This window comes from Diabrotica virgifera, chromosome 2 (genome assembly GCF_917563875.1).
Source record: "Diabrotica virgifera virgifera chromosome 2, PGI_DIABVI_V3a".
NCBI lineage: Eukaryota > Metazoa > Arthropoda > Insecta > Coleoptera > Chrysomelidae > Diabrotica > Diabrotica virgifera.
This window is the reverse complement of record NC_065444.1, coordinates 16069318-16093454: the sequence shown is the minus strand read 5'-3', so window position 1 is coordinate 16093454 and position 24137 is coordinate 16069318. Positions and strand designations below refer to the sequence as shown.

General features: G+C 33.1%; 2 protein-coding genes across 2 annotated transcripts in view; both read left to right on the top strand.

Moving 5' to 3' along the window:
* LOC114345870 (phosphatidate cytidylyltransferase, photoreceptor-specific) overlaps window positions 1-24137 on the top strand; it is a 110839-nt gene that overhangs the window by 28109 nt on the left and 58593 nt on the right. The window lies entirely within an intron of this gene.
* LOC114345363 (uncharacterized) lies at window positions 6832-7392 on the top strand. The gene has a single exon (XM_028296189.1). The coding sequence runs from the start codon at window positions 6832-6834 to the stop codon at window positions 7390-7392; it is 561 nt and encodes a 186-aa protein (XP_028151990.1).

Below are 24137 nucleotides of genomic sequence, written 5' to 3'. Positions count from 1 at the left end.
AAAACTACATAGGATTTTTTTTCAATTCAAATGGGATCTAAAATCTAAATTAGATTGAATTTGACCGAAATTAAATTTAAATGAGATTAAATCTAAAGTCACTTATTAGAGATTTTTTATTGTAGTATAATTGAAGATATAAATGGAAGAAGGGGGTATGTCACATATTCTAAAATTTTGAGTTTCCTAGTAAATGAAGGTGGTATGTACCTTCACTATCATTTGACACTTATACTGTACCTCTAAAAAGCTTAATAAGAGATACTCTAGTGGATGAAGGTGGTATGTAACATGTAAAATAAGATTCTTGAATGGAAGAAGGAGGTATGAAACATTTTTTGTTTTTTTTTTAAGTTTAAATTGTTTATAACTCGAAAACGATTAACTTTAGAGAAAAATGACTAAAGTACTTTTTTGTTTCCAGTGATCAAAAGAACCTAAAATAATGTCTTCCCGAAAAAATTGATTTTTATAATTTGTTTATATATTTTTTAATAAATGTAGCAATAATTCCGAAAATTTTGGCATTTGAAATTATAAAGTTCATTAGATTTCCAGGAAAACGGAAGATCTGACAACAATGTAATTACCACTATAATATCGTCCGCATTAGAAAACCCGTACTCACCAAAATCCACAAATAATTGATGCTTTCCATACATAAAACTCACTCTGTATAATATACTTCATTTAATAATACAAGGCAAGGTAGACGGAAGAAGAAGAGCCAGGTATAAGAAGACCGTCACGGCTTAGAAACCTGTGAAAATGGTTTAACAGATCCTCTGCATCCCTTTTCCGAACTGCCATCAACAAAGTTACTATAGCCAATTTGATAGCCAACTCTCAATAATCGAGCACGGCACATGAAGAAGAAGATTATTTTGTGTTCAATTATATAAATTTCTGTAAAACTGATTATAGAGTATTTATTATTTCATGCAACATACCCCCTTCATCCATTCACATAAAGGATAGTTATACAAACTAAAATGAATGGAAGAAGGCGGTAAGTACAGTTTTTATTTATTTTTATAAAAATTACTAGAAATAAAAACAAATTATCAGTAGTAATTGCACAAGAGCTCTGAAATTATTGAATTTTTCCCGAGTGACACTTTGACAGTTTTAATTTAATTTAATTTAATTTTGTCAAAGTGTCACGAGAGCAAAAATTCTATATTAATTTCAGAGGTCGAGTGCAATTTGTTGCGATTATTTCATGAATAAAACTGTTCAAAACCAAAATTTTATTGTAATTTATTTATGTAAGTACCATTAAACACACAGTTTTTATAAATATTTGACGATTGAAAGTCATCACTTTTATAATTTTTAAAACATTAATGGTCATTAATGTCACTGAATGTATTTTTTCGTAGCAACGAAGGGCATCTGACGTAATATACTTAACGACGGGAGATTATCAAAAATTATCGATTTAATTCAGATTTCTGTAGCTTTCTATTGGTCAGAATATCCTATGAATGAAATAATCAACATTATAATATATGTAAACATGGGCGCCCATGCCCATGGGGCGTGGCATCCCTAGCTATTCGGATGCTTTAAACTATAGATGGTTATTCAAAGTATGTATACAAAATATAATGTGCAACATCCTCACGTCTGCCCCCCCCCCCCTGAAAATTTTGTTATGGGCGCCCGTGTAAGAGAATGCTTATAGCAATATAAATGAAGCCAAATAACACAAACAATATTTTCATGATAAAAGTAGAGGAATAAAAACTTTAACTGCCCATATCTCAAAAGGTAGGCTTTGTAACATACCCCCTTCTTCCACTTAGGTCTTCAATTCTGAGATGGCTTTGTAAGCAGAAAGCTCAGCTAGGAAATTGAAAAACTACACACTTCAAAAATACTTTTCTTTTTCTATCCTTTCAGTTTTTGTGTACAAAATTATTATTTATTTCCTTTAACGAAGAAACAAAACGAACTGACCCGCCGTCGCTGAATGGAATCACTGAATAACCAAAGTTGTCCTCAACGGCTCAACAGTTTCTTTTTGGTAGGCTTGGGAAAGAAACCACATACATCCCATTTTGAGACGTCGCAATGGCTGCAAAAAGTCACAATCGGTCGACACTCAAATATTTTAAATGGCTATTAAGGCCAATTTGTTTTGCTTTACACTAAATTGTAGGTATATTTTAAATCCCAGGGTAGATAATTACGGGAATATACATTTCGGCTTTCGATACGGTACTTTGCAAATAATTAGTCAATTAAAAAGTATTACAACTGGATAATGTGTTAAATCATTATTTACTTTAATGTTTTTATAATTATCTTACATAAGTGACACTTTTTCTTGCGGTACTAAAAGTTACTTTTAGCTTTGTGAAAGGGGATAATGAACCCACCGACAAAAACAACGATATATAGAAGGTGTATTACTTAATATCGATATCTAAAACATTCGATAATTATTTTACTTGGAGCCTATTTTTTACAATTAAATTGAAAAAAATAATTTTATTAAAGTTTCGACTCCCAAATTAGGTGTCGTTGTCAAAATACAAAATACTAATAAATTAAACAAAAATGTTGATGCTTAGTAAAAAATTCTTCTAATAATTTATTTAATCTGACTCATTTATATTGGCAATTCAGACGTATATTATACATTTTAAAGTAGAAGACTTTAAAATGATATTGCCAATATTTATGAGTTGCGTTCCTGGGACGACTTTACTGAAAGATAGTTCATTCGATTACATGAAATCAACCCCAACTCAAGAATATCCGCCACAAAAAAATCATAGCATGTGATCTCTCTTTAAAAAGACAACCAAAATGCAACGGTGACAGTAAAATTCTCGCGTTAGAGATTTCATAGTAAATCACGAAGGAAAACCAGGAAAAAACCTCATGATACTATCCCGACCTCGTAAGTATTTGGTCTTACATTTAGTTTACTAGTGAAATTTAATAAAAATGTTCCTCTTGGTAAAAGGTATATTAGTTTAAAAAGTCCCAAAGGGCTACATACATATAAAAACGTTTTCGCTCTGTGTGTTACAAGAACATGGTGAGCCAACCAAAAAATACAAAGGTCAAAGCCTTTCAAAAAACAAGCAAAAGTCTTATATAAATGGACACATCGAAAAATCCAAAGGATGGATAAAATTCCTAAAGATACGGCCCTAGGGCAACATATAACGTGGTACTTACCCAACTTACCCACACGTGGTAAGTTTGTCAAAAGGTAACTAGGTCATTATGATATAAGAGGTGGCAGGCAACTCTAGTGTACTCTCAAAACTAATACCAAATTCTGACTTTAATATATAAATATATGTTGTTTAAATTATAAATAATTATCAATACATAGATATATATAAGTAATAATAAAATATAAAATATGTAGTGATTTAATATGTTATTTACTTACTAATCGTGGTATTTTCTTTCTATTGACTTCCTCTTTCACTATGGGTAATCACATCCTACTGCCTTCTACCGAGGAATTTGCGACACAGTTGGTTTCATTCAGCATAATTATAGCTTCAGAACAACATTGTATCAATAACCACGATATGCGCTAGATTTTGTGATTTTCCATTATTTTCTGGATAAATTTTAAATAATTTTTAATAAATTCATATACTAATAATGTATATGACAGAAGCGTTTACTTCATATTACGTTGCTAATAAATTTTAATTAATTTTATTTAATTTTATTTAAATTTATTTAGTTTTATTTTATTTTATTTTATTTAATTTTATGTTATTTTATTTAATTTTATTCCATTTTATTTATTTTGTTTTTAATTTTATTTAATTTTATGTATTTTTTGTTAATTTTATTAAATTAATTCTATTTAATTTTATTCTATATCTTTATCTATTTAATTTTATGCAATTTTACTTCATTCTATTTCATTTTATTCAATTTTAAGTAATTTTAATTAGTTTTATTTAATTTGATTTAAATTTATTTAATTTTATTTAATTTGAATTAAGTTTATCTAATTTTTTTAATATTCTTTAATTTGATTCAATTTAATCTAATTTAATTTAGTTTAATTGTATTGTATTTAATTAACACCTACATCAGGTTGAAGCCACCGCCAAGCCAGTCGTGAATTGAAAATTCGCAATCTATATTTAGTGTTATTATAAAACATTTGCTGGTCTATTTTTTTTTTCAAAAAACTGAACAAATCAATCCCTATTCGCCGTGTGCAAGTACTTGGAGGGGATACGAGAAACGATCGTGCGAGAATAGCGGAGAAATCTTGCAACTTTCTTAAATAATTCATTGTCAATTGAAATTGTCAAATTGACGTATATTTCATATCTACTGTCAATGAAGAAGAAAAATTATATGTTGCTCCACGATATTGATATGACATGCAATAATTGTATAAAAGTAAATTTAATTAATTGTATTTTGTTTTTAGTAGTGCATTTTAATAATTAATTTTATTTACTATATACAATTATTTACCTTTTAATAACATAACCTTAATATTACTTTTTCTTCTTATAATTTGTTTGGACTATGGCCTTGATAATTGCCCAGCAACCAGGACTAATATAATTGGCCAATAAAATTAAAAGTGCGAAAAATGTTGCTGAGCTATGAAATAAGGTGTCGCTTTTCCGAACTTGCTCGGTCCCAATACGGTTGAAACCACCCTAAACCCAGTTAATTACATAAAATTCGGGATTTATACTTAAAATCACCCTGAAACCAGTCAAACAATAGAAAATTCGGGATCTGTACTTACTTTACAGAAAGTTAAAATAAATGTATAGATATAAATATGTACCTACATTACGGTATACTGCAAGGTTACCACTCGCGTCACAATTTTTGAATGATGCCAGATACGATTTTAGTCCCGTCAAAATTCCATACCGAGCGATAAGAAGTATTCACTTCAACAACTGGAGGAGAAAATGCTCAGGAATGGGAATAGAACTTGGAAACAAGTACATAACAAACTTTTCTTCGCAGACGATTAAGTGATATACCAAAAGATGAGGAAGACATGGATTATATGAATCAAAAGTTAACCTAAGAATACGAAAATTAAGAACTTATTCAAAATAAAAAGTCTCAGATGCAGAATTTACCACTATAATAAAATTAAAATGGTAAATAGTTATTTAAATCTGAAACTTTTCGTGTTGAAAGTTCTTTCTGGTACATTCTCAATCTGCGACTTTTACAATTTATAAGACAGCAGACGACGAATATAGAAAACAAAAAGGACTCCACTATATTATGCAATCACATTCCGTTTTCATTCGTCTAGGAAAAGGACAGATAGAAACTTCCTAGTACTCAAATCTCAGTAAAGATAGAAAAGTAAAAGATGGTTTTTCTTGTTTTCGATTCAGAGGTATGCACAATCGCTGGACAGCTGTTTCCACCATTTCAGGCTTCCTCAACAGCGCTAGCGTGCAGTCCTCTGAATCGAAAAACAGCTCGACCATCTATTTAAGGGGAATTTCAGCGACTGGATCGCGTCTCAATGGGAATTTCAATGATCTTTGAAACTCCCCTTAAATAGATGGTCGAGCTGTTTTTCGATTTAGAGGTGTGCACGCTAGCGCTGTTGAGGAAGCCTGCAATGGCAGAAACAGCTGTCCAGCGATTGTGCATACCTCTGAATCAAAAACAAGCAAAACCATCTTTTACTAAGAACTTATTATCTACTTTATCAAACGGAATATCTTAGAATAAAGGACGAAGAAGGAGACCCACAACTTTTGATTAGAGATACAATAAATGCGAAGAATTTAAATAAATAGGGGCAGTGATAACGAAGGAAGGAATATCGAAACGGGACATGGAGCTGAAAATACAACAGGGCCAAAATGTGGTACAATCGCTAAACTCAACGAATGTTGGCAAATGACAATGCATGGGAAGAGTGTGTCGGATATCCAGACTTGATCACATTCCAAATAAAGAAATAAGAAGAAGAAGAACAGAAAGGATTTACAATACCGTAGATATTGTAGATATAATAGAATCCAAACAACGTTTATGGTACTTGTATGTAATGCGAATGGAAGACGAACGATGGCCAAAACAAGCCGTTCATGCTTGTTGTTCAAGACGTTGTCGTTCATGCTTTATATGTATGTTCAAGAGATAGAAGGAGAGGAAGACCATAATTGGAATGGAGAAACCGAATAAGAGAAATAATGAGACATAGAGCCATAAATGAGGATGAATATACCGACTTAAAAAGTTGGAGATCAAAATGAAGGATGCGGCGGAGGCTGTAGGAATGTAACATCTCCAGGTAGATATTAGACAAAGTTGAGGAAAGTGACTAACTCTATTTCATATAATGTTAGGGAACTCTATTTCAGTTTTTTAATTACCGTGGTTTATAAAGCGATTAGAGATCGTGCTTCCATCTTTGATGTGGACAAATTTGTTGTTCTTATACCTATACGTTCTGAACAGCGTGCATTGGGTTGACGCTTGACGTGATATTAACCTTATACCACATGTTTTACTTTATCATTTCAATTTAATCAACATAATGGAGAAGTATCTAAGGCCCGAGACGTTCGACGGGGATCCATCTCTGAAATCAACAGCAAAGGAATGGGACCATTGGAAAAGAACTTTTATGAACTTTTTGGTTGCCCAGGTTGTCACCCCCGCTGTTTCTGCTGATGGTTCTGCTGGACCACTCCTAGATATCAACAATATTATGCTACAACTGTTAATAAATCATATTTCGCCACGAGTATATACCTTGATAAGCGATTGTGACACTTACAACGAATCCATAAAATATACATCAAACCAAATAATATTATTCATGCTCGTCACATGATAACCACTAAACGACAACAGACAGATGAGACTATTGATTCTTATATGATATATTTAAAACAGTTAGCTAAGGAGTGCAATTTTACTGCTGTAGATGCTGATACTAATAAAAATGATACGATCCGTGGAGCTTTTATCGCTGGAATGACGTCCACAAAAATACGATCAAGATTATTAGAGAGTCTGACATTAACTTTGGAAGAAACTTGTAATATAGCTATTTCAATGGAAATGGCAGGACTCAACTCTCAGGTTTATGCAAGTCAAAATTCAACACTCAGTGCTCTACCTGGTAACTATCAATTTGAGTCACAGAGGTCTCCAACGAATTTTGAACTTGTCATTGTGACAGCTGCTACCAACTCTACTGCTAACTCTTCTAGGTCAGAACAAATTTTTTTTTGCGATGGGCCAATACATCCAAGAAAGAACTGTTCTGCTCGGGAATCCATCTGTAAATCCTGTAATAAAAAGGGGCACTTTGCAAAGGTTTGCCGCTCCAAGAGCACTAGTGCATTTACCAATGTATCTGAAGGCTACGATAACTGTACAGCCTGAATTCTTGCTGCTACTCCTGCTTCATTGAAGAAAGCTATCGTGCCTGCTTTTATAAAAGGCTTTCGTGCTGATGCCCTTATAGATACGGGTAGCTCTGTCAGTTTTGTTAATGAAGACTTCGCTAACATGTGCAAACTCTCTAGGAAGCCATGTACGCAGACTGTTTCTATGGCCTCATTATCGCATTCCTCTCAAGTTAAAGGTGTAACATGTCAAAATATTAAAACTGGTGACCACTCCTATGACAACATTAATTTACTTATAGTTAAAAATCTCTGTTCTGATCTGATAATTGGTTATGATGTTCTATCTAACCACTCGAGTCTAGAGTTTAAATTTGGAGGACCTAAAGAAGTATTCAAAGTATGTACCGTCGTTGAAGCCTCAGTTCCTGCAGTTCCTTTATTTTGTAACCTGACTTCAAATTGTAAACCAATCGGAGTAAAATCACGCAGGTACAATGCTAAAGATCATATTTTTGTTAAAAATGAGGTGAAGAAGCTTTTAAGCGATGGCATTATTGAAGAAATTCAATCCTCTTGGAGAGCGCAAGTCCTTATCACCAAAAACGAAACTCACAAGAAGCGCCTTGTCATTGATTATTCTCAGACAGTTAATCGATTCACACAACTTGATGCCTATCCACTACCAAATATCGAGGAAATGGTTTCCAAAGTTTAAATACTTAACTGACCTATTAGGTAAGCATTTTTTAAGTCGATCTGTACCACATGTTGGTCTTGATTATATGCTATTTATTCACTTTCAATTATTTGCCACGCAGTTAAAGAGTCCAATGAATTAATAATAATTAAAAATATAATAGAAATAATTTGATATCATAAGATTATAGTTATGTAAAAATCCTTGTTCGTGTTTTTTAAAATAAGAAATGCAAAATTGCATTATTGGCTGAACTACTCTTGTTGTACACTCGGTCTTAAACCATTTTTTGAATGAAAGAACAATTGAACCCGCAAGTATTGAATCTTGCGTAGTGAAATTTACTGAGCCGTTCTGTATATCTCCGCCTATGTATGGTGTGCAGATTCCTTCCCTTGACGTTAAGACAGTCGCATTTAGCTGTCACTCGTTGGTTAAAAAAAGCAAACGCAGGTATTTTATTTTGCTGCCAAGGTTAATTCAGGGCAAGAGACCATCTCCAAAGTAAAATAGTAGTGTATCGCGGGTACTATCTCAGACAGCAGAGGATTTAATAGTGGCATATAATTGACATTAAGAATGTACAGCCCAGCGGATTGTGGATTCCAGGATAAGGTCTGATTAAACGGCGATATACTGGCTTTAAGTAAATGAGCTGCACTGCACAGCCACAATGGGGAATTAATTCTGTAACATCAGGGAGGACATCAAGTCATGGGAAGGCTTTCGCCTAATGCTATAGACATTGCGAGTAAGTTTTATTTTTGTCTGTATTCATCAAACTTAATATAACAAAAATGGTACAGTAAGCTAAGTTTTATACTATGTTTTTTATATTTTGAAGTAATTTTTTTATTTATATAAACTTGCGTGCATAAAAATCGGCCCACTTTAAATTTTGACTGTATTTATTTCTGAAACTAATTACTTGCATCAAAAAGGGATATGCTCTTTGAAAGATAAATTAATACGCTTTAGTATGAGCATAAATTTGTCATGGATTGCTTTTTCTTATCATTTATATGAGTAGCAACAGGTAAACATAGAAAAATATTTTTTTGATATTTAAGATAATTAGAAATTGGTCAAAATTTGCTATTAATCCATTTGCAACTAAAAATTGCATATTGTTCGTTTTACATAATTAATTAATGTCTAAGTATGTGTAAGTTTAATGGATACTACACCAGAGAAACCCGCTCAGAACTCGTCAATTATCAGCGAGAATGAGTTCAATTTTGTTACTCGGGGGCTTTTGGGGTCACTGAAAACGAATATGACGTCAAAAGTGATCTCCGGAGTACCTGGTGCCAAGGGTATCTAGTGTTTACCTCGTCATTAAAATTCATTAAAAATTAGTCAAAAATCATTACTCGGGGGGTTTTTGGGGCCGCTAACGACGAATATGACATCGGAAGTGATTTTTGGGGTACCTGGTGCCCATGGTACCTACTATTAAGGGCCCTTGTGGAGTTTTCGGCCAAAAATGTATTAAAAAATTAGTCAAAAATAATTACTCGGGGATTTTTGGGGTCGCTAACGACGAATATGACATCGGAAGCGATCTCCGGAATACCTGGTCATATTAATACCTTGGAAATTAGCCAAAATTATTACTCGGGTGGTTTTAGGGTCGCTGACGACGAATATGACATCGGAAGTGATCTACGGAGTATATGGTACCCAGGGTACCTACTGTTTACCTCGTTTTCTGAAGTTTTCGGCAAATTCATTAAAAAATTGGTCAAACATCATTAGTTACGACATAAACAGTAGGTACCCTGGGAACCAGGTACACCGGAGATCACTTCCGATGTCATATTCGTCGTGAGAGACCCCAAAAACCCCTGAGTAATGAATTTTATTAATAAATTTGCCCAAAACTCCAAAAAACGAGGTAAACAGTAGGTACCCTGGGTACCAGGTACTCTGTAGATCACTTCCGATGTCATATTCGTCGTCAGCGACCCAAAACCCCCCGAGTAATGATTTTTGACTAATTTTTTATTGAATTTGCCGAAAACTCCATAAAAAGTAGGTACCCTGGGCACCAGGTATTCCGGACATTGCTTCCAATGTCATATTCGTCGTTAGCGGCCCCAAAAAACCCCCGAGTAATTATTTTTGCCTAATTTTTTAATACATTTTTTGCCGAAAACTCTACAAGAGGGCTAAACAGTAGGTACCCTGGGCACCAGGTACTCCGAAAATCACTTCCGATGTAATATTCGTCGTTAGCGGCCCCAAAAAACCCCCGAGTAATGATTGATAACTGCTTACGAGGTAAACAGTAGGCACTCTTGGCACGAGGTACTCCGGAGATTACTTTTGACGTTATATTCGTTTTCAGCGACCCCAAAAACCCCTGAGTAATAAAATTGAACTCATTTCCGCCGATAATTGACGAGTTCTGAATTTTTTTTATTGTCTGTTTGAGATGCCCTTTAAGAATGCTTTTTTTGTATGCAGTTTTTCAATATTATATTATGGCTCGGGGTCACAAAGTTTCCTGGCGCATTCACGAATCGAATGCAAACAAGAATTATTAAGATCCGTCTTGTCCTTTTTTTTTCGGAGGTTCAGTGCTTTATTGTTGCGACTATAATAATTTCTGAAAAAAGTATAGGTATGTTTAATTCAAAAGTATAAAGTGGGCCGATTTCTATGCACTTTAGTTAATTATTATCTTTAATTCATTCTGCGGTACTTTTAACTGGCATTTGATCTGCCAAAACTATGTTATAATAATATACAGTGTTGAGTGCGCTAATAACTGGCAAAATAACGCAAAAGATGGAAACATATAAAATAGAGAAAATAAGAGAGAGTAAACTTGTAGAGGTGGGAAATTATCAATAAAAACCTTCTTCTTCTTCTTCTTCTTCTTCTTCTTCTTCTTCTTCTTCTTCATCTTTTTGGTTAAGACATGCCTCTGTCTGTTTTTCAATGTGCGTCCAGTAAGTTGTCATTCCATCGTTTTCGTGGTCTTCCCACTGATCGTCGTCCTATTGGGAAACCGTCTCTCGCCGTCCTTACTGCTCTATTTGTTTTCATTCGGCTTATGTGGTCGTTCCATTCTACTCTTCTGTTTTTCACCCAGCAAAATAGCTAGATAGTGTGATACCTAGATATTTAAACTCCATGACTTGTTCTATTATCTGACACTCCAGCTCTAATTTACACTTTATTAGATTTGTTGTTATAACCATTTAGTCTTTTTTGGGGAAATTAACTTTTTAAATTTTCTAGCGGTTATATTAAATTGGTGCAGCATACGTTGTAAATCATCTTCATTTTGAGAGATTAGTATTGCGTCGTCTGCATAGCAGATTATTTTCAGTTGTTTTTCTCCCATTTGGTATCCTTTTTTGGTTCTTACTTTTTTATTAGTTCATCCATGATCAGGTTGAACAATAGACGACTCAGGGAGTCTCCCTGTCTTATCCCATTGCCAGCTTCAATTGGGTCAGTTAGTTCTTCATCTACTTTTACTCTTATTGTGTTGTTCTTATTATTATTAGATATTTTCGATCGTTTTAATTATTCCTAGAGGTACCTCTCTTGCGTACAATAAATGGATAACGTCTATTAATTTGACTCTATCAAATGCCTTTTTAAGGTCGACGAAACATAAGAATGCCGGTTTGTTGAATTCTAACGATCTCTCTTAAACCTGCATGCCTCATTATAAATATATAGTCGGTATGCATGATCTTCCCGACCTAAAACCTTGTTGTTCTTCTGCTAATCTTATAATTGTATTCAGTTTGTTTGTTATCACTCTGGTCGTTAATTTTAGTGTTGTGTTTAATAAATTAATTCCTCTGTAATTCTCCGGGTCCGATTTTTCTCCCTTTTTGAAGAGAGGCATTAGTATGCTTGATCTACATTCGTTTATTCGTTTGGTATTCTGTTTTGTTCTATTATTTTTTGGATTAGTTTTAATAGTTGCCTGTTCAGATCTTGTCCTCCGTACTTTAGGGGTTCATTCAATATTCTGTCTTCTCCTGGTCATTTTCTATTTTTTAATTTCCTTAATGCTTCCGTTACCTCTGCTTCTTCAATGTTTATTTCTTCGTTTGTTGTCACTTCAGGTGTTGGTGGTTCGTTATCGTCACCTTTAGCAAACAAAGATCGAAAATAGTTTGCCCAATCTTCCTTCTGAACGTGTTTCGTTTTTAATAGTTCCTTCATCTCTTTTCTTTGTCCTCTGATCATTCTACTTATTTCCTTTTGTGCTCCATAGAAGTCGTGTTGTGTTCCATCTGTTCCATTCCAATAAAAACCAATAAATTTATATTATATTGATAATTTTCCATGTTTAGACGTATCGGAGGAGTTTGACAACTACCACTGTGACAGGAGAATTTTATAAGTTTATAAATATAAGATATTTAAGATATTTTATAAAATTTTCCTGTAGCAGTTTTAGTCCGATACGTCTAAATGTGATCTAAACGTTCTGATGATAATTTCCCACCTCCCACAAGTTTCATCCCTTTTTATATCATAACGTATTACGTTTTCCGTCTTTTCCGTTATTTTGCCGGTTATCAGAGTTCTCTACGCTGTAAAATACAGTTCTAACGGGTACTCACAGTCCTTCAAAAAATGTATCGATGCATATGGGATACATCTTGTTACATTTACTGCACCAAAAACCATGGTTTAATTTGTACCTGTTTTTTGTACAAATACTTATACTACCTACTATATCAATCATCTCACAAATCTTGTTTAACACTTAAAATATAAACCTGTAGAGTAAAAAATTCTCGATACTAATCCAAGCTGTGTAATTGTACACACATGAAACAAACACAACTGTAAAAAGAGGTTTCACCATCCTCTTCAAGAGCACAAATCCATCTTCTAAAGCCCATCGGGACGTCGAAGTTCTGATAGATTATCCGACGTTTAGGTTGTATGTAAATTTCACGGACGTATTGATGTTTCTGTCGCAATACGTCTCACAAATTTGTCAGAACAGTCTCCTGCGATGAATGCAGATCAGAAAGAGAGTTCTTCCTCCTCGTTTATTAGTAACAATTGGATGCTGAGTGACAGCTGCTTTGTGGTACGTTGATGGAAGAGACAGTGAATGAAAGTGACGTTCGATTCACTATGTACTAATGGTTCTAATTTACTCATGATTCAAACAAGAAACAGAGTAGTATTTAAAGATTACATAGGTATCAAATTCAAATTTTACACACTAAGATTAAATTTATACTCTGGGCTAATTAGCAAAATACAAGGAATAGCTATTTGTATAACAAGGGAGGAAAGTGCTACTTTTCCTCCCGAGAATGAAGTTTACTGCCCGACGCGTAGCGGAGGGCAGTAATCATTCAAGGGAGGAAAAGGCACTTTACTCCCATGTTATACATATGGTTTTTCCACCTTCCTCAAATAACAAGTCATTTTTTCATTTTTACTTAATTTATTTATGTAACTAACCAACAAAATTTATTAGAACTAAAACTAACAAGTACGTACAATATAACTGTCAACTGTCAAATATAAGTCAAATTAATAATGTAAACATTGTTAAATCAAAATAACAATTTACTGTTTTTTACCATTCTGCAAAATACAGAGTGTTTTATAAATAAATGTTAAAATGTATAGAAACTTACGTAATAGAAAATAGATATTGTACAAGGCGTCAATAAGTTACATTTCATGAATGAAATACCATGACGTCACTTTTACTTTTCCTCCCTAGGGAGGAAAAGTACAACTTTGCTCCCTACAATCAGGTCCGGAAAAGTATACTTTCGGTAGAGGTTGGTGGAAAAAGTTATTTACCAGCAATTTTATTGCTGGAATCGAATCTTATCGTATGTATTAATTACATATGTATGCAAAGTCCGCAGATAGTGTGCTACTTTTTTTATAAACAAAATGGCGCCCGAAAATCGTTTTTTTTTCAATTTTTTCTCTATAACTCCAAATATTTTAACTTTACACCAAAAACACCCAAATAAAAATTCACCGAAATTAAATTCTGCATAGAGACGTGTTTTTCCCGATTCACTTCGACGAAAATTTTCCCCGGAAAAAGCGGGTTTTTCCAACAAAATCTTTAATTTTCAACTAAAATTTTAGATAAGTAATTGTTAATTAATAATTAAATAATTTGGTAATCTAAAAGCCCATTTTGTACAGATTATAATTCCAGAAGCCGATGGAAATTTAATTAACAGTTTAGCAACAATTGAATTGTTAATTAAAAATTTACGGTCGCTATAATAACGACAATAATTATGATGCATAAGAATAACTATGATTTTCATAAAAAGACACTATACCTATCTAATGTACTTTACAGAATTGAAATTGGACTATTTAAGCGGCCTCGGAAATATTTTAAAATTATAAACAATTTTTTGGCTTATAAATAAATAGAATAGCTCGGGAAACATTAAACTAAATTAAATTGTGAAAACGGTATTCGAAAAACAGTGGCAGGACGCTTCTTTTAAAGGAAAAAACGTTTAATTACGATGAGTGGTTCCTAAAATACAACCGATGAAAGTTGACCAGAATTTACGGCAAATATATAAACAATAGGATTATAATTTTAAAACCATCACCTTTTTATTTTTATCTTCTTTCTCCCCACCAATTTTCATATCTTTAAAGTACTCATAACATGTATTATTATAATAAAAACTATCGATAATACGTGTGAAAATTGCCAAAAATAGCAAAATTCCAATCAAAAATTAGGTTGGAGAAAATGTAACCCTCAAAGTTCAAAATCGGTATACATTAAAAAAATGCATTTTCTCGGCTTCCCATGGAGCCTTCATTCTTTTTTTGTTTCCTAATAACTCGATTAGAGCCATCGAACTAACGCATTATTAAATGTCAGACTTGCTTTTGTTTTGTTATAATGGATTAATTTATTTATAAGAACAGAAAACTACATATTTTTTCCAGTTGTATCCTTTTTTAGATAAACTTACTACAAGTGTACCTTTTAAAGTTAAAAACTTAAATATTCTCATTTGAAAGCTGTATAAATATTTAAACAATTTTTATTTTAACAAATTAAAATTTTGTGTTATAATAAATAAATTAATTTATTATAACAAAACAAAAGCAAGTTTGACATTTAATAATGCATTATTTCGATGGCTCTACTCGAGTTACTTGGGAACAAAAAAAGAATGAAGGAAATTGCATGGGAAGCCGAGAAAATGAACTTTTTTAACGTATACCGATTTTGAACATTGAGGGTTACATTTTCTACAACCTAATTTTTGATTGGAATTTTGCTATTTTTGGCAATTTTCACACGTAATATCGATAGTTTTTATTATAATAATATATGTTAGTGTATTTTAAGGATATGAAAATTGGTGTGGAGAAAGAGGACAAAAATAAAAAGGTGATGGTTTGAAAATTATGATCCTATTGATTATATCTTTGCCGTAAATTCCGGTCAACTTTGACCGGTTGTATCTCAGGAACTACTCATCATAATTAAACGTTTTTTCTTTTAAAGAAGCGTCCTGCTACTATTTTTCGAATACCATTTTTAAAATTTAATTTATTTTAATATTTCCCGAGATATTCTATTTGTTTATAAGCCAAAAAATTCTTTATAATTTTAAAATATTCCTGAGGCCGCTTAAATAGTCCAATTTCAATTCTGTAAAGTACATTGAATAGGTATAGTGTCTTTTTATGAAAAAATCATAGTTATTCTTATCCATCATAATTATTGTCGCTATAATAGCGACCGTAAATTTTTAATTAACAATTCAATTGTTGCTAAACTGTTCATTAAATTTCCATCGGATTCTGGAATTATAATCTATACAAAAAGGGCTTTTACATTATCAAGTTATGTAATTATTGATTAACAGTTACTTATCTAAAAGTTTAGTTAAATATTAAAGATTTTGTTGGAAAAACTCGCTTTTTCCGGGGAAAGTTTTCGTCAAAGTAAAGCGGAAAAAACACGACTCTATGCAGAATTTAATTGCGGTGAATTTTTATTTGAGTATTTTTGGTGTAAAGTTAAAATATTTGGAGTTATAGAGCAAAAATTGAAAAAAACACGATTTTCGGACGCCATTTTGTTTGTAAAAAAAGTAGCACACTATCTGCGGACTTTGCATACCTATATTATTAATATATACAATCATAAGATTCGATTCCAGCAATAAAATTTCTGGTTAATAACTTTTCCCAAAAATGGCCTATTCTCTGATAATCAGCCCAGACTATTATTAGCAAACCCGTTTCTCGGTGACTGATTACACAGAGAACTTTTTACAATCGAATACTTAATATACGAAATCGATTACAAATCTTAAAAGGAAATAAAACACTGCATTGTTGATTTGACTTTTATTTTTATAAGTAGGTACAGTATACAATAACAAAATAAACAAATAGGGTATTTTCTGAAGCTATTTTTTGTGACATTTTAATCATTATTATCTTCATTATTAATATTTTGTATTTTGCGAAGGAGATTTCCGAAGTGGAGATCGAAACATCAAAATAAACTTATTTTAAAGTGCAGCTATGGCTTATTCCCGGTAAGAATAGTAAATTATAAGGTATTAACTTTGAAAATGTTAATTGTTCTTAAATTTGACCATTATGTTATCTCTCCATCGTATATCGGGGCTTCCTTCCAGATTAACTTAGTAAGGTAGTTATTAGGGAGCCTGTGAACATGCCCAGCCTATGTTCATCCTGTCATTAGTTCTTATCTAATATGTGCTGTTCTTACTACTTTCGCCAGGATTATATTAAACGGGAGAGGTGATAGCGTGTCTCCTTGTTTCAAGCCACTGTTTATTTTAAACGATTCTGAGATCTATCTATCTATCTATCTGTACTCTGGATCTACAACCATTTACGCATATTTTAAAAGTTTTTTTGGAACTGAAAGTTCTGCCATTACATTCCATATTATCTGATGCCTTTTGATGGTGTCGGATGGTTGTCGACAATCTATGAAGAGTCATTATTATATAATATATATCGATATAAATGAGTCAGATTAAAGAAATTATTAGAAGAATTTTTTACTAAGCAACAACATTTTTCTTTATTTAGTAATATTTTGTATTTTGACAACGACACTCGACTTGGGCGTCAAAACGTTAATAAATTCATTTTTTTGGTAAAATTGTGGCTTATTTCCCATTTAAAATAGTTTATTCTATGAAAAGATTATGGATAGTAATATTGTCTATGGTAAATCTATTTATTCTGAATCCCACTTGGTATTCCCCTATGCAATTTTCTACAAAAAATGTTAGCCTGGTAGTAGTTAATAACGTTATAACTATTCGTGAATATTTGCCGAGTTTACTATTGCTTTCCATGTTTGTCGGTCAACTGTGTCACTATTTCCCATTGTCTCACTCCTATTTTCTTCAGATCTTCTCTGGATCATCCTACAGACTGTAGGTTCACACCAAGGTATAATATATCCTCTGCACATTATCCATCTTAATGTATGTCTAGTAATTTTTTGACATATTCTGGCCATGTTTGGAGCAGCCCTTGTTCGTTGAATATTAATTCATCATTATTTTTCCTGAGTACAGACACGCAGTTAGGTCTTGATTCTCTCTTTTTGTTTGACACCGATTTGTGAAATGCTTTTCTTCTCTCTAATTAGTTTTTTTGTTTCTCGTTATTGTATAGTTTTCTTTGCTTTATGTTGTTTCTTGTTAAAGCACAATGTTTCGCTTCTTCAGTCTGTCTTGTAGTTTTTCTTGGCATATTTTTTGAAACCACTGCCTTATTCTCGTCCTGCTTTTTCCTATTATTAGTTCTTCTGTCTCTGTAATTGATTTATACTTTTTTTAGTATTTTCGTATTTTTTGGCATATTCATGTTTCTCTCGCAATACGTCTCACTTTGACAGAACAGTCTCCTGCGATGAATGCAAATCAGAAAGAGAGGTTCTTCCTTCTAATTTATTAGTAACAATTGGATGATGAGTGACAGTTGCTTTGTGGAACGTTGATGGAAGAGACAGTGAATGAAAGTGACGTTTTAGTGGTTAGTACTATTTAGGACAAAATTTTCTAATTTAGTAGTGATCCAAACAAGAAACAAGGTGGTTTTAAAAAATTACGTTGGTACCAATTTTTACATAGGTCCTAAGATTTTGTTAAATGATACAATTTTTTAACAAACCAATCTCTCAGAGAACTTTTTATAATCGAATGATACTTTTTAAAATATCGTCATAAAAGGAAATAAAACACTGAATTGTTGATTTGCTATTTTTTGTGGTATCTTAATAGTTATTACCTTATTTTATTTATTAGTATTTTGTTGAAACTGTATAAAATTTTCGAATCGAATTAAATCTAAAGCCGTATTTCCTTAGTTTATTTTACTCATTTTTGAGTATTAAGCATGCAGAATTATGTTGGAATTTTATCTAGATAAGCGGGCTTGTGATAAATATTTTATATTGTAGATTCTCCCATTTTCTGCTATATATCGTTATGTATGCTTTATAAATTTGTAAAAAGCTCAGGCAATAAATATTCGCCAAGAACTCTGCATTGCGAAATATAGAGAGTTTTCTCTTTCTCTAGATATATGTCGCTAAAGTGTCCGTACGCGTATAATATTTGAGGTGCTCGGAGCAACAGTGGCCTAACTCACATCCCACAATGTTAACAAAACTCTTTTATTACATTAAAGTTATCCCTTATTTAAGTATTTTTAGATGCAGAGTAGCTCAAGCAATGTTGGATGGAGCCACTCTGCATCTGAAAATACTTAAATAGTGGATAACTTTAATGCAATACAAGCGTATTAGTAAAATTGTGGGATGTGGGTTAGGCCACTGTTTCTCTGAGCACCTCATTTTATTATAAGTTTGCCCAGGGATACAATACAGGCGGCTCTGAAAACAAAAATAAAATTTTTGTTCTTAAATCTGATGTGTTATCTTTTCATCGCATTCGTGGATGTCCTAAGAGATGTCTCCCTGTCGTGTCGGGACTTCCTTCCAGATTATCTTGGTAAGATGGTTATTACGGAGTTTATGGACATAGCCAGCCCATGTCATCTGCGTATGTTAGTAGTAATCTTGGTCCATTTACTGTCAGTAGTTCTGTTCCAATTTATGCTTTTCTTACTACTTTCTCCAGGATTCTAATAAAAAGGTGAACTGATAGCGCATCTCATTGTTTCAGGCGACTGTTTGTTTCAAATGATAATGAGATTTTTTTACCTATGCGTACTTTGGATCTACAGCCATCTAAACATATTTTAAGAAGCTAGATAAGTTTTTTGTAACTGAAACTGCCATTGCATTCCACATCTGATGCTCTTTAGTGCTGTCGTATGCTTTAAAAATACTTCAACTTAATGGACACTAAGATAAATACAGAAAAACGAAACTCTTAAAAAACAACAATCAAGAAACTAAGATTAAAATAAATGGAAGCCAAATAAAGAACGTCGATAACTTTACTCAGGAACGTCGATAACTCAGGTATCTGAGAAGAATCATGGAGAGAAAGGTGGTACTAGATCAATGTAGAAAAAAGAGTAATAAAAGCATACCTTGCATATAATTACTTAAAAGAAATTCCGGAACGCATGCGATACATCAAAATAAAAATATTTGGTAGCTGTATTTAGAGTATATTATTATATGGTGCAGAATCTTGGAAATCTTTAAGAAACAACTACCAAAAATTTCACACCTTTATAAATAAATTGTTGGGAAAAATCTTAAAAATACACTGGCCTGATAAAATCACAAATGTGGGATTATGGAGAAGAATAAAAAAAGAAAAATTAAGTCACGATTAAAAGAAGGAAATGGAAATGAATTGGACATACTCTAAGGAAAGACCAAAATAATTATCCAGACAGCCACTCGAACACCAACCAGACGAAGAAGAATAAGAAGAAAACTTGATAATAGCTAAAGAAGAACAGTAACAAGAGATCATGAAAAAATTGACCTGAGATGGAGGGAGATCAAACAAACATCAAGAAATAGACAGGAATGGAAAAGACTTGTAGAGGAAATTTCGAAAGAATTAAACAGAAGAGGATCCGTTGGTCCAGATAATCAGCCATTTTACACTTTTGGCTAAGAAACTCAAGAGCGATCAATTCTGGAGATAAAGGAGAAGACGGTAGTAGAGAGAGAAAGAGAGAGAGAGAGAGAGAGAGAGAGAGATAAAGAGAAAAAAAGGAGACAGAGATCTTCTACGTTTATGTGTTTCCGCGTAAAATCCATTTAAGTTTTCAGTTTTAAGTTTTTTTTTTGTTATTAATTTTATTACTTACAATGCAAATATGATTCTTTTTATTTTAAGATTTTCTCTATCTCATATTCAATGCATTTTTATTTTAATCAAAAGTACTATCGTTTAAAAATAATTCTGGTCGTCTTAAATCGTATTCAAAGTTAAGACGCACTGCAATATTTTGCGGTCTTAAATCACAGCCGCATATTTATGTCCGCATGGCTGTCGTCGCTTTAAACTATGGCCTTAGTTGAAAATGGCCTTTTTCGAATCGATAATTGCACTTCACGTACACAGTCACATAAGTTTCCGATCAATAGGTAATTGTTTACGGGCTATTCTAATATTTCTAACGCTAAAATATCACCATATGCATAATCGATGGCATTACTCGGTAGATACAGTTAAAATAAATGTCTTGGCAGGTATACTATATATGTATTTTAGAGATACGCATAAAATAAGACAAGTGAAAACACTGTGTAACGTTTCACGGTATATTATTCGAATAGTCGAGGAAATAAAGCACTTTTAAATAAATGGTGGATTCGACCATTACTTGATGGAAGTTCATTTTAACTAACAATAAAATACTGAAAACTTTTGTTTTCAATATTTCCGTAAAATTCACTTTCACCAAATGATCTAGAACGTAAGGTGAGTACGTAGAATCTGTTTTTCTATTACTAAAAGCCATTTTGTGTTCTGATATACGTTTATTAAATAGTCTACTAGTTTGGCCGATGTAAGTATTTTAGCAATCACCACGTGTAAGTTGGTAAGCACCACTGTGTAAGTGCTTTTTCCTTTTGCAATTTTTGTTTTTAATTTATTTGTTTAAGTTGTTGTTTTTTCTGAAAGCTGCTAGTGTTATTGTTATTTTTTATGCAGAAGGTAGTGGATTGTTTTCTAGTGGTGTAAAGGTTAATGGTGGAAAAGCTTTTCTTTATTTAATTTGTCTCTTTATAAATGATCTTCATTATTTTTTTAGTTTCTTTTGTGTCTCGACGTCACTTTAGATTTTTTGTGTGTCTATTATTTGTTTGGTGTATGATGTTATTTCTTCTGTAGTCGTTTACACATTTTACCTTAAGTTTCATAAAAACTATATTTTATTTCCAATTCCCTCATAATGATACCCAAAGTAGGACAAGATAACCATGAATTACCATCATACAAGCCAATCTTCTTACTACCCATAATCTCAAAATTGTTTGGAAAATTGCTCCTACGAAGAATGAACCATATAATTGAATAAAAAGTATTATTCAGACACACCAATTTGGATTTCATGATAAACACTCCAAAATTGCCCAGATCCATCGAATAATAAGTGAAATAGGGAAAGCATTGGAAAGGACAAAATTTATTCATCAGTATTTCTGGATATAGGAAAAGCATTTGACAAAGTATGGCACGATTGCCTGTTAATGAAGCTAAAGAAAATCTTTCCTATGTAACTCGTTGAAATATTGTACTCTAGTACAATGTATGAGTGTAAAACGAGTACTCTGAGTCAAAACCAATACAGGGGTTCAACAAGATAGCGTTCTTAGACCTGTACTATACATTTTGTATACATTTGACATTCTGGACAGAGAAAACATTCAACTAGCAACATTTGCTGATGTTACAGCAGTCCTGACAGTAGGAGAAATTATAGAAGAATCTACGGTAACCCTACAAAATACAATTAATAGCATATAACGCTGTCAAAAAATTGCGTATAAAGTTTAATGGACAGAAATCAGTTTATATTAATTTTACTAAAAAGAAAATCAATTATCTCTCAATTATCTTAAACAACAGCATTATTCCTAATAATAAAACATCAAAATACCTGGGTTTAAATCGGGACGTCAAACTCAAATGGAAGGAACAGGTTAAAAAGGAAACTGAGCAGTTGAAGATAAAGTACAAAAATATGTATTGGCTGATAGGTAACTTTCAATCCAAAACAAAGTACTGATTTACAAACAGATATTGAAACGATGTGGACCTATTGGCTACAATGATGGAGCTGTTCCAGAAAAAACAATAATTATAGTAATTAAGAAACGCTCCAGAACCGAATACTAAAGAATATTGTAGGTACTTCTTGGTATGTTCGGAATGACGGTTTACGTAGAGACCTTAAAGTCGAATATATTCTAAATGAAATTAGGAAAGTCGCCAGTAGACTTGAAGAGAGACTCCATATGCATCCCAACCATAAAGTACTTCAGCTTCTTGTCAATCAACACCAGATGCGTAGGCTCAAGAGGACTAAACCGTTGGAGTTTGTATAATGTGAGAAGTTGCGCAAGGCTTAGTTAGTGCTTAGATAGCATTGTAGCCACAGCAACGACGTGGGCAGTTAGTGAAAATCAGAATCAGTGCTGTGCTGTGTAACCATAACCAAAGTGGGCATTTTAGGAAAATTCATCATTATCATCAATCAGCCCTGATTTATCCATTGTTGAACATAGGCCTCCTCCAGATATTTCCATCTTCTTCTGTTCTGTGCCTCCACTATCAAATTGGTCGCAATTCTTTTCAGGTTGTCTGTCCACTGTCCAGCGTCTTCCTCGGTTTCACTTATGTGCCCGTGTTCTCACTCAAGCAATTTTTTTGTTCATCTGTCGTATTTCATTCTTGCAACATGTCCTGGCCATCTCCATTTCTGCCTTGTAATACGTTCGATAATATCTTCGACTCCGGTTCGCTTACGAACTTCTTTTTTACTTTATTTCTTAGGCTTATTCCAAGCATTGCTCACTCCATCTTTCGTTGTGTCCTTCTTAATTTTTCAACTGGTGTTTTTGTGAGATTTTAGGTTTCTGTTTCGTATGTAAGGACTGGTAGAACGCACTAGTTAAAAGCTTTCCTTTTTAAATAGATTGGTATATTTGTTTTAAACGCGTGTCTCATTTTTCCTAATGCAGCGTTAGGTATGCAGTTAAACTTATTCTTCTGAGTAGTTCACATGTTTCATCTCCTCTTCTTCTTCTACGGCACTACAGCCCAAATTAAACCTTGGCCTCCTTTATTTTTTGCCTCTACACCTGCTTGTCTGTGGCTGCTCTTCTCCATACACGGACTCCTAAAAGGGCTTGTGCGTCGCGGTTTACTGTGTCTTCTTAGCGCTTTCTTGGCTTTCCAACCGGTCTCTTTCCCTGCATTCTAGCATTCAGTGCTCTTTTTGGTAGCCTATCCTCTCCCATTCTTAACACATATCCGGCCCATTGCAATCTTTGTATTCTAATGAAGTCTGACAGAGGTGTTTCCTTATAAAGCTAATAAAGCTCGCTGTTGTATCGGCTTCTGAAGATTCCGTTTCCCTCACAGGACCTAGTATTCTCCTCAGTACTTTCCTTTCGATTGTGTCGAGTTTGTTTTTTGGATGTTTCTTTCAGCACCCATGCTTCACTGCCTTAGCTTGCTATTGGTCGAATTAAGGTTTTATAGATTCTCATCTTTGTATTTCGGTGGACATTTTTAGACCGAAATATATGGGAGAGGGCAAAATAAGCTCTGTTTGCCTGCGTTATTCTCTTTCGTATTTCTCCATCTTCTGATCCGTCGGCATATAGTTCTACTCCCAGCTATGTAAACTTTCCAACCGTTTCAATGTCATCTTCATGTATAATGTTTTGTGGGACTATATTTCTTCTCGTTTGTATCATTATTTTTGTTTTTTACTGTGTTAATTTTCAGACCTAGCCTTTTTGTTTGCGTTTTTAACTCTGCGTATGTTTCCTGTGCTCCTATTGATGTTTTACTCATAATATTAACATCATCGGCATAAGCGGTCAGTTGAACCGTTCGGTTGGT

Bases quoted from the DNA above. Each gene is read 5' to 3' on its own strand.
- LOC114345363 (XM_028296189.1), top strand. From the start codon at position 6,832: ATGATAACCACTAAACGACAACAGACAGATGAGACTATTGATTCTTAT.